The following is a 12500-nucleotide window of genomic DNA, read 5'->3' on the forward strand; positions in this document are numbered from 1 at the left end:
CTGCCCTTCCCACCCCACCCCCTCGAGCTCCTGACGCCGATGAAGATGGAGAAGAAGCCCGGGAGCGTCGCCAGGCCCGGCGAGCGGCCGGAGGACAGGGCCGACCTTCGGCCCCTGCCCCCCGAGCCCCTCCGCTGCCCCGACCTGCAGAGGGACCTGGACCAGATGTGGGACGCCCTCCTCAGGAACGTCAAGGAGCTGCGGCTCCGCGCCATGGACTTCTCTGACCTCCGGGAGGAGGAGGAGGAGGAGGAGGAGGAGGAGGTGGAGGAGGTGGTGGAGGAGGGCGAGCGCATCGCCGCGGAAACTGGTCCTGGCCCCCTGGGCGGGCCTCCCCTGCCTCCTCCTCTGCGTCCTCCCCTGCCCCCTCCGCTGCCTCCTCCTATTCCGGTAGGCCCCGCCCGCTCCGGCCTACCCCGCCAGGCCGAACCGGGCCTGGCCAGGACGGTCAGGCTGTTCTGGAGCGGCCTGGGCGAGCTGCCCGCCCTGCCCAGGTGTGGCCGCTTCGGGCCTCAGACCATCTGGGCCACCCTGGAGCCCATGGCCCTCGACACGGCCAGGCTGCGGCAGCTCTTCGAGTGCAAGGCCGGCGGCCTCCAACTCCTCCAGGTAGGCCGGGGCCTGCGGGGCTGGGGTGGGGCGGGGCCTCCTCTCCCCCCCCCTCCCAAATGGCTATTGGTTGGGGGTGGGTGGGATGTTTGCAGGGGGGTCGTTTTGGGGTGGGGGTGGAATCTAGAACGAGGGTGGGGGGGGACACAGTTTAAAAATAAGGTGGGGGGGAGGGTCTCCCATTGAAGAGGGAGACGAGGAGGAATTTCTTCTCTCAGAGGTGGGGTCAGTCTGTGGGATTCTCTCCCCCCAGAGAGCGGCGGAGGCCGGGTCACTGAATATATCCGAGGCCGAGTTAGACAGAGTTTCGATCGACGAGGGAGTCGAGGGTTATGGAGGGAGGAGGGGGAGGAGGGACGGGCAGGAAAACAGAGTCGAGGCCACAATCAGATCAGCCACAGTCTTATCGAGTGGGGGAGTCGAGGGTTTGTAGGGGAGGCGGAGGGACAGGCAGCAAAGTGGAGTCGAGTCCACAGTGGGATCAACCGCCATCTTATCGATTGGTGGGGCACAGCAGGCTCGAGGGGCCAAACGGCCTCCTCCTGCTCCCAATTCTCGGCCTCCTCCTCCTCCTCCTCCTCCTCCTGTCCTCGAACCCAGTCGCTCCCGGTGTTCGCGTCGGAGAGCGGCGCTTTTGGGGGGGGGAGTGTCGGGTGGTGGCGGGGGGGGGATCACTCCGGAGGCCGGAGCCTGCTGACCACTCCCCTGGCGCCCGTGCCAAGGGAGCGCCGCGCTATCAGGAGCGGGATGGGGGGGTGGTGGGGGGGAGGGGGTTGGGGTAGGTGGGAGGGGTGGGGGAGTTGAGTTGGGGCTGAGGGGGTGTGGTGGGTGGGACGCGCTTGTCGTTCGAGTGAGGTATTAAATCCGAGGTGCCCCGGCTTCTCTCTCTCACTCTCTCTCTGGCGGATGTCAAAAATCCGCGGCCACTGTTGGAGGAAGAGTGGGGTGGAGCCGGGTGGGGGGGTGGGATCTGGAGGCAGTTGGGGTGAGGGGGTGGGTCTCGGATGTGGAGAGTCCTCCCCGGGCAGTCCTGAGGCCCGATATTTAACCCCCGAAACCAACACGCCGCTGAACGTCGCCCTTAAGCCGCCGCTGGTGGGATCTTGCTGTGCGGGGAGGAAGCGAGGGGGGGGGATGCGAGGACCTGCCTTTCTGCCCACAGCAAGATCCCACAAAAGCAGCGGGCAGGACGAGGACCCCTGCGGGTCGTCCTGCGTTTAGCCCTGTTGGCCCGAGAGTTAAGTACCGGGGATCCCTGGGACACTGGGGGGAGAACTCCAAGGCCGCACTCCTCCCCCCACCCGTGCCCCCTCCCCAGCTCTTCTCCCGATAGCGGCCGTGGGATCTTTAACGTTCGAACGAGCGAGGTCAGGCAAGGCCCTCCGCCAGACGATCCCTCCTCCGAAAGGAGTCACCTCTGCCAGTGTGGTGCTCCCTCGGTGCTGCTGGGAACGTTGGGCCTGGATTATGGCGGGGTGGGAGGGTGGGGGAGGGCACGATTCGGTGTCCTCAGACCCCACCAGAGAGGGCCAGAGGCCTGGATTTGTATTTAAGCCCACCCTCCCCCAAATCGATCAGGCCGGGGTGAAAGGTCGGCGTTTGACCACGCACACTCTCTCAGGGAGGGGAGGCCGTGCTCCCTGACTGACCTGCCCCGATGGGGCTGAGCTCAGAGCTGCCGTCTCTCTGTTCCAGAAGCAGAACGCCAGGAGGAAGCAGGAGCTGACCGTGCTGGACCTGAAGAGGAGCAACCTCATCAACATCGGCCTGGCTGCCCTGCCAGCGCCTCACATCGTCCGGGCTGCCCTGCTCAGCTTCGACCAGTGTGTCCTGGAGAAGGAGGCCATTGAGGTGAGGCCTCGTGGAATGGCACAGGAGGCTTACTGCCGGAGGGGGCTCTCCGAGTGCATATGTGTGCCTGTAGAGACGTGTCTGTATGTGGTGTGTGTGTATGTGTGTGCATGTCTGTTTGTCTTTGTGCATGTGTGTGTGGTGCGTTTGCACAGAAACATGTATGTTAATATTTATGTATGTGCACGTGTATTGGTTTGTGTTAGTGTGTGACAGTCCGCGTTGGTGTCAGTCTGTGTTTGTGTGTTTGTGTGCTTGTGTCAGTTTGAGTGTGTCAAATTGTGCACGTACATGTCAGTTTGTGTGTGCATCCGTTTGTGTGTGTGTCAGTTTGTGTCTGTCACTTTGTGTGTGTGTGTGTCAGTTTTTGTCCTTGTGAGTTTGTATCTACGTGTGTCAGTTTGTGTCTGTCACTTTGTGCGTGTGTGTGTGTCTGTGTCAGTTTGTGTTTGCGTCTATGTCAGTTTGTATCTACGTGTGTCAGTTTGCATTTGTAGTTGTGTCAATTTTGCGTTTATTTGTGTGTCAGTTTGAGGTTGTGTGTGTCAATTTGTGTGTGTGTGTGTTTTTTTTCCTGTTTGTGGGATGCAGGCGTCGCTGGCTAGGCCAGCATTTATTGCCCATCCCTAATTGCCCTTGTTCAGAGGGCACTTAAGAGTCAACCACATCGCTGTGGGCCTGGAGTCACGCGTGGGCCAGGTAAGGTTTCCCTTCCCTAAAGGGGACATGAGTGAACCAGATGGGGATTTTACGACAATGGTTTCGTGGTCATCATCAGACTTTTTTATTCCTGGTTTTTATTGAATTCACCGTCTGCCGTGGTCTGGATTACTAGTCCAGCGACAATACCACTACGCCATTGAGGGGTGAGGGGTAGACAGAGAGAGAGAGAGAGAGAGATATGGTTGGGGGAAGCCTAGGCCGGAGTTTAAAATTAGAGCCAGGGCAGAATAACGCCCCCCACCGCCCCCCAAATCAGGAACGTTTCCCACGTCTGGAGACGTTTTGCCAGTTTGCGTTTGTGCGGCTCCCGACGTCGCCATGTTAGGCTACTGCAGGTGGTAACTGTCCGGGCTGGCCAAACCCCAAAAAGAGAAACTTGGCCAAGCTATGGCAGCAGTTTGCGATTTGTATTTTGGCGTGGGTAAACTTTTCAGCTCGGCGGGTGGGCGCACCTCCCGACCTGCTCAAGTGTCAAACATACGCGTGTTGACGTTGGGCGAGCGTCCCGACGTCAACGTGCAAGTCGCGCGATACCTCAGTTGGCGCTTGGTGGATTACAGCTACACAATTAAATTTAGCCTTACAGCATTTCCCAAAAGATTTCTACTTAACTAGACTCCCAAATTAAAACCCTTTTCCCGGCAACCGTCCAAATAGATTCACAATCTATAAAACATCCAGTAATATTTCTGCAAGGCACTCACTGTAGCTATAAGGAAGGTATCTCCTGGTGGCAGCTCACCCACCGACAATTAAAAGGTCAGTTAACGCCATTAACAAGGCTGCTAAAAGAAATTTTCCACTGCCCGTCCAACCTTACGGCCTTTGCGCTTTTTTGTAATTTAGGAAACCTCATCCGCGGGGCAAATAAAAATAGAATTAAAAACGTCAACGTTTCATGAGTAATCTGTCGGCGCAGACTCGATGGGCCGAAGGGCCTCTTCTGCACTGTGTGACTCTGCGATGCCCCTGCTCACACGACAGGGTCCACATGAGGGGGGACACGTTTTATGACATTTTTCAATCCTTTATGATTTATTTTTTCACAACACTTCATCTCCCTGAGGCAGCACTGTGCCTCAGGGAGACACGCTCGCCCTCCTCCCCACAACCACCCCCACCCTGCCCCGCCCCACCACCCCCCGCACTGAGCTCTGCCACTCGCGTTTCACGATTGGCGGGCCTTAATTGTCCCCCCACAGCGTGAAATCGCCTTCTGGCCTTGATCATAGGCGGCAGCCAGATTCCCCCCCACCCCCACAACCCTGCCGAGCCCACCCGACAAGGGCGAAATTCTGCCCCATGAAAAGGTATATGCGCTGAAGTCAGGAGAAAAGAGCCCACTGTCACTTTTGGGAGATTTTAAAGATTAAATTAAAACCTTGATTGACAAAAAGAAAACTTAAAACACCCAAGATTACAGCTACACAATGAAATTTAGCCTTACAGCATTTCCCAAAAAGATTTCTACTTAACTAGGCTCCCAAATTAAAACCCTTTTCCCAGCAACTGTCCAAATAGATTCACAATCTATAAAACATCCAGTAATATTTCCGCAAGGCACTCACTGTTGCTATAAGGAAGGTATCTCCTGGTGGCAGCTCACCCACCGACAATTAAAAGGCCAGTTAACACCATTAACAAGGCTGATAAAAGGAATTTTACACTGCCCGTCCAACCTTAGGGCCTTTGCACTTTTTTTTAATTTAGGAAATCTCATCCGCGGGGCAAATAAAAATAAAATTAAAAACGTCAGCGTTTCATGAGTAACGTGTCGGCGCAGACTCGATGGGCCGAAGGGCCTCTTCTGCACTGTGTGATCATGCGACGCCTCTGCTCACGTGACAGGGTCCGCATGAAAGGGGTACACGTTTTATGACATTTTTTGATCCTTTATGATTTTTTTTTCACAACTCTTCATCTCCCTGAGACAGCACTGTGCCTCAGGGAGACACGCTCGCCCTCCTCCCCACCACCACCCCTGCCCCCCGCACTGGCAGCACTGAGCGCTGCTGCTCATGTTTCACGATGGGCGGGCCTTAATTGTCCCCCCACAGCGTGAAATCGCCTTCCGGCCTTGATCATGGGCGGTGGCCAGATTCCCTCCCCAACCCCCCCGTACCCCCCTCCCCCACCGAGCCCTCCCGACAAGGGCGAAATTCAGCCCCATGAGAAGGTATGTGCGCTGAAGTCAGGAGAAAAGAGCCCACTGCCACTTTTGGGAGATTTTAAAGATTAAATTAAAACCTTGATTGACAAAAAGAAAACTTAAAACACCCAAGATTACAGCTACACAATGAAATTTAGCCTTACAGCATTTCCCAAAAAGATTTCTACTTAATTAGGCTCCCAAATTAAAACCCTTTTCCCAGCAACTGTCCAAATAGATTCACAATCTATAAAACATCCAGTAATATTTCTGCAAGGCACTCACTGTTGCTATAAGGGAGGTATTTCACAGCTTCCCTCTCCCTCTCGCACTCGACAATGGAAATCCAAGGCTTGTAACAAAGCTTTGTTTTCTGGAATAAGCAAGGGCTTCTCTGGGGTGTCTAGAGGCTGCCACTTCACAGTACACTCTTCAAGATCTCACATAGCTACTCCACATACAGCTTTCAATCCCCCCTCAAATATGTTTTCTCCACTTTCCGATCTTTAAATCCGATTGCTTCAACATTTCTTTGGAAGGTACTTTTCCCAGAATATAAACATCTTTCATTATTCCACCTTGTCTTTGGGTCAATTAAACATTGATATCCCCGCTAAGATAAAAAGCAAAATACCGCGGATGCTGGAAATCTGAAACAAAAACAGAAAATGCTGGAAGAACTCAGCAGGTCTTAAGGTAAGAAAGTAAATGCCTTTACACCACTATCAACATCTCCTTTAGCCAGTACCACTACCATTAACGCCCCCTTTGTCCTTTTGTTCATGACATCTTTGTCAATCTCTCCTTTTCAAAATGCCTGATTTACACTTAATCCCTTTGATGATTTAAACCTTGCAGCCTGACTGTCTTCACTTTAATCAAATTAGTCACACACACACATACACACGCACACACTTTCGCTAGCTCACTCACCCATGCACACTAACACACACACACACTAACTCATACACACACACACACATACAGACACACCACACACACACACTCTCACTAACTCATATACACACACACATTCTCACTCTCTCACTAACTCATACACACACACGCACACACTAACTCACACACCAACTCATACACACATACAAACCCTCACTCTCTCACTAACTCACACACACACACTCTCACTCTCTCACTAACTCATACACACACACGCACACACTAACTCACACACCAACTCATACACACATACAAACCCTCACTCTCTCACTAACTCATACACACACACACATACACACACACACACACATACATACACACACACACACTCTCACTAACTCACACACACACACTCTCACTCTCTCACTAACTCATACACACACACTAACTCACACACCAACTCATACACACACACAAACCCTCACTCTCTCACTAACTCATACACACACACTGACACACACACACACCAACTCATACACATACACATACTCACACTCACACACCACACACACACACTCTCACTAACTCATACACACACACACACTCTCACTAACTCATACACACACACACACTCTCACTAACTCATACACACACACACATACTCTCACTAACTCATACACACACACACTTTCACTAACTCATACACACACACATGCACTAACTCACACACCAACTCATACACACACACACACCACACACACACACTCTCATTAACTCATACACACACACACACACTCTCACTCTCTCACTAACTCATACACACACATGCACACACTAACTCACACACCAACTCATATACACACACACAAACCCTCACTCTCTCACTAACTCATACACACATACACACACACACACTCTCACTAACTCATACACACACACACACTCTCACTAACTCATACACACACACACTCTCACTCTCTCACTAACTCATACACACACACACACACAAACTCACACACCAACTCATACACACATACAAACCCTCACTCTCTCACTAACTCATACACACACACATACACACACACACTCTCACTAACTCAGACACACACACTCTCACTCTCTCACTAACTCATACACACACACTAACTCACACACCAACTCATACACACAAACAAACCCTCACTCTCTCACTAACTCATACACACACACTGACACACACACACACCAACTCATACACATACACATACTCACACACCACACACACACACACACTCTCACTAACTCATACACACACACACACACTCTCTCACTAACTCATACACACACACACGCACTAACTCACACACCAACTCATACACACACACACACACACACACTCTCACTAACTCATACGCTCACACTCACTCTCTCACTAACTCATACACACACACGCACTAACTCACACACCAACTCATACACACACACACCACACACACACACTCTCACTAACTCATACACACACACACACACTCACTCTCTCACTAACTCATACACACACACGCACACACTAACTCACACACCAACTCATATACACACACACAAACCCTCACTCTCTCACTAACTCATACACACATACACACACACACACAACACACACTCTCACTAACTCATACACACACACACTCTCACTCTCTCACTAACTCATACACACACACACACACTAACTCACACACCAACTCATACACACACAAACCCTCACTCTCTCACTAACTCATACACAGACACACACTAACTCACACACCAACTCATACACACACACACCACACACACACACACTCTCACTAACTCATACACACACACACACACTCTCACTAACTCATATACACACACACACACACACAAACACACACACAGCCCCCATAAGCCTACAAGCCTACTTCAGTGTCCCACAGTAATAATAGGAAAAATATGATATTTCCTTTACGATCCCGCCAGTTTCCTATAATGTGGCAGGTGGGCTGGAAAACTGCCCATGTGATGTAGATGTCGTTTAAGAGAGCATTTAAGGTCGCTAACGACCCAATGGGCTGCCGTACTGCGGTGTGAACGCTATAACATGCCTTCAGCATCAGACTCGTGCCATGAGTGGTCCCCGAAGGGCAGCCGGTCAGTCCGGGCGCGGACGCTCCAGCTGAGGGCCTCCCCGAGTCTCGGCTGAACGCTCGCTCGATCCGTTATGCCGTGGGGAAGCCGGTTATCTGGTTGAGCGGGTCTGCCCCCCCACTTTTCAACATCGTAGGAGTTAGAGGCCCTTTCCTCAGCCTGCGGAGAGCTCTGCTGAGCGCGGTGCTTCCTCCCTGGCCGGCTCGGTGCAGACTCGATGGGCCGAAGGGCCTCGTCCGCGCTGTGTGATTCTGTGGATCTCCCAGGGATGCAAAGTGACCTGAGAGAGAGAGAAAGAGAGAGAGAGAGAGAGCGAGATGGGCACGGCGACCTCCCTCCTGCGTCCGCAAGCCTGCCCTGAGCGTGGCCCATGGGCGCAAGATGGCAGTTGCCGAGGCCTTACTCACTCTGGCCGCCCTCATTAGGCCGCTGAGCCCTTTCCGGAGTGGGGACCACCTGCTTCTGGTGAGCCTAACGCCACCTGATTTTTAAAAAAAAATAATTCATTCACGGGATGTCGCTGGCCGGACCCAGCATTTTTATCGCCCCGGCCCTAGTTGACCATTAAAAAGGTGGCGGTGAGCCGCCTTCTTGAACTGCTGCAGCCCCTGTGGTGTAGGTACACCCACCGTGCTGTTAGGGAGGGAGTTTCCCCAGGATTTTGACCCGGCGACAGTGAAGGAACGGCCGATGTATTCCCAAGTCGGGACGGCGAGTGTGGCTCGGAGGGGAACTCCCAGGTGGTGGTGTTCCCCGTGCATCTGCTGCCCTCGTCCTTCTAGATGGTAGCGGTCGTGGGTTTGGAAGGTGCTGTCGAAGGAGCCTCGGTGAGTTGCTGCAGTGCATCTTGTAGATGGTACACACACTGCTGCTACTGTGCGTCGGTGGTGGAGGGAGTGAATGTTGGTGGACGGGGTGCCGATCGAGCGGGGGCTGCTTTGTCCTGGACGGTGTCAAGCTTCTCGAGTGTCATGGGAGCCGCACTCATCCAGGCAAGTGGGGGGAGTGTCCCATCACACTCCTGACTTGTGCCTTGTCAATGATGGACAGGCTTTGGTGGGAGTCAGGAGGTGAGTGACTCTCTGCAGGATTCCCAGCCTCTGACCTGCTCTTGTAGCCACAGTGTTTATATGGCTGGTCCGGTTCAGTTTCTGGTCAATGGTAACCCCCAGGATGTTGGTAGTGGGGGGATTCAGTGATGGTAATGCCCATTGAATGTCAAGGGGCGATGATTAGATTCTCTCCTGTTGGAGATGGTCATTGCCTGACACTTGTGTGGCGTGAATGTTACTGGCCACTTGTCAGCCCCAAAGCCTGGATATTGTCCAGGTCTTGCTGCATTTGGACATGGACTGCTTCAGTATCTGAGGAGTCGCGAATGGTGCTGAACATTGTGCAAACATCAGCGAACATCCCCACTTCTGACCTAATGATGGAGGGAAGGTCATTGATGAAGCAGCTGAAGGTGGTTGGGCCCTGGGTCTCCACAGCCCCCTCCTCCCAGGCTGCGCGTGTCCGGCATGGCCTCCTCCTCTTACCGGGGGGGGTGGGGGATGAGTGGGTAGCCATCGGCTGCTCAAGTCGGCCGGAGACGATACGTGGGTGGGCTCCGAGGTTGAACCTGGGGGTCTGGTTAGGCCCTTCTCCCCAACCACCCCTCCTCCCACCACCCCCTCCCCCCGCCTCTCTCCCCACCCCCCCCTCGCTCCAACAGCGCAGGCATCTCTGGAGGGAGAGCGATGCAACAGCTGGATGACCACCCCCCTCCACGTAGGTAGGTAAGCGGCTCGAGAAAAGAATGCCGCTTACGATGGCGGCCGAGGGTCGGAGAACTCGAGTTGCGAAGCTCTCGCCTCAGAAACCTGCGCGTTGCTCGGCGACGAGTGATCCCGCGGAGGTTTGAATCGATCCTGCGTTTGTCGGCTCCCCTCAGACTGTCCGGTGCTGGGGGCGGGGGCGGGGGTGGGGTGGGGTGGGGGGCCTTCGATCGACCGGCCGTGACTGACCACGTTCGGGGGTGTGGCCAGTGACCTCAGAGGCCAAACCTTCCCCCCCATCCCCCCCCCACAACACGGATCGGGGGCGGGAGGACCAGCCTCACAGCCGCCCTGCAAGTTAACGAGCCCGTCGCTGCCGTCCTATCAGGCGCTTTCCAAAGGCAGGCCCGGGCGTCAAGAGTCCCCTGGCTTCCGGGTGCAGAGCCCGCCATGGTCCCCGAACCTGTTATTCAGCCGTGTGTGTGTTCGTGTGTGTGTGTGTGTGTGTGTGTTCATGTGTGTGTGTGTGTTCGTGTGTGCGTGTGTGTCTGTGTGTGTGTGCATGTGTGTGTTCGTGTGTGCGTGTGTGTCTGTGTGTGTGTGCATGTGTGTGTTCGTGTGTGTACTCATGTGTGTGCGTGTGTGTGTGTGTGCGCGTGTGTGTGTGTACGTCTGTGTGTGTGTGTCTGCGTGTGTGTGTGTGTGTGTGCATGTGTGTGTGTGCATGTGTGTGTGCGCTTGTGTGTGCGCGCTTGCGTGTGTGCTTGTGCATGTGTGTGTGTGCATGTGTGTGTGTGTCTGTGTGTGCTTGTGCATGTGTGTGTGTGCATGTGTGTGTGTGTATGTGTGTGTTCGTGTGTGCGTGTGTGTCTGTGTGTGTGTGCATGTGTGTGTTCGTGTGTGTACTCGTGTGTGCGTGTGTGTGTGTGTGCACGTGTGTGTGTGTACGTCTGTGTGTGTGTGTCTGCGTGTGTGTGTGTGTGTGTGTGCATGTGTGTGTGTGCATGTGTGTGTGCGCTTGTGTGTGCGCGCTTGTGTGTGTGCTTGTGCATGTGTGTGTGTGCATGTGTGTGTGTGTCCGTGTGTGTGCTTGTGCATGTGTGTGTGTGCATGTGTGTGCACGTGTGTGTGTGTGTGTGTTCATGTGTGTTCGTGTGTGTGGGATAGTTAGCATGGCCTTGTCAGAGGGAGGTCATGCCTAACAAATTTGATTGAACTTTTTGAGGAGGTGACCAGGTGTGTAGTGCAATTGATGTAGTTTATATGGATTTCAACAAAGCCTTTGACAGGGTCCCACATGGGAGACTTATAAAGAAGGCAAATGCACATGGGATATAGGGTAATTCGATAAGGTGGATTCAAAATTGGCTTAGTTGTAGGAGACAGGGGGTGATGACAGAAGGATGCTTTAGTGACTGGAAGCCAGTGTCCAGTGGCGTACCACAGGGATCTGTGCTGGGTCCCCTATTATTCGTCATTTATATGAACAACATAGATGACTATGTGGGGGGGAGGATTAGTAAGTTTGAGGATGACACAAAGATTGGCCGGGTGGTTAACAGTGAGGTTGAGTGTCTTGGGCTACAGGAAGATATAGACGGGATGGTCAAATGGGCAGATAAGTGGCAAATGGAATTTAACCCTGAAAAGTGTGAGGTGATACACTTTGGAAGGTGTAATTTGACAAGGAAGTATTCAATGAATAGCACGAAACTAGGAAGTTCTGAGGAACAAAGGGACCTTGGCGTGTGTGCCCATAGATCTCTGAAGGCGGAGGGGCATGTTAGTGGGGTGGTAAAAAGGCATATGGGACACTTGCCTTTATCAATCGAGGCATAGATTACAAAAGTAGGGAGGTCATGTTGGAGTTGTATAGAACCTTGGTGAGGCCACAGCTGGAGTACTGTGTGCAGTTCTGATCTAGTGAGTGTGTGTGAGAGTTAGTGAGTGTGTGTGTGTGTGAGCTAGTGAGTGTGTGTGAGTGTTAGTGAGTGTGTGTGTGAGCTAGTGAGTGTGTGTGTGTGAGCTAGTGAGTGTGTGTGTGTGAGTTAATGAATGTGTGTGTGTGTGTGTGTGTGAGCTAGTGAGTGTATGTGAGTGATAGTGAGTGTGTGTGTGTGTGAGCTAGTGAGTATGTGTGTGTGAGCTAGTGAGTGTGTGTGTGTGAGCTAGTGAGTGTGTGTGTGAGTTAGTGAGTGTGTGTGTGAGCTAGTGAGTGTGTGTGTGAGTTAGTGAGTGTGTGTGTGTGAGCTAGTGAGTGTGTGTGTGAGTTAGTGAGTGTGTGTGAGAGTTAGTGAGTGTGTGTGTGTGAGCTAGTGAGTGTGTGTGTGAGTTAGTGAGTGTGTGTGTGTGAGCTAGTGAGTGTGTGTGAG

General features: G+C 53.0%; 1 protein-coding gene across 1 annotated transcript in view; it reads left to right on the forward strand.

Moving 5' to 3' along the window:
- Window positions 1–356: 356 nt before the first annotated feature.
- Window positions 357–12500, forward strand: part of LOC144677241 (FH1/FH2 domain-containing protein 1-like) — a gene marked incomplete at its 3' end in the record, with an annotated part of 15067 nt that continues 2923 nt past the window's right edge. Inside the window, exons 1-2 of the mRNA XM_078537426.1 lie at window positions 357–609; window positions 2305–2460. Coding sequence (XP_078393552.1) covers window positions 541–609; window positions 2305–2460 — 225 coding nt within the window. The remainder of the gene's footprint in view (window positions 610–2304; window positions 2461–12500) is intronic.

This window comes from Cetorhinus maximus, unplaced genomic scaffold (assembly GCF_964194155.1).
Source record: "Cetorhinus maximus unplaced genomic scaffold, sCetMax3.hap1.1 HAP1_SCAFFOLD_2341, whole genome shotgun sequence".
NCBI lineage: Eukaryota > Metazoa > Chordata > Chondrichthyes > Lamniformes > Cetorhinidae > Cetorhinus > Cetorhinus maximus.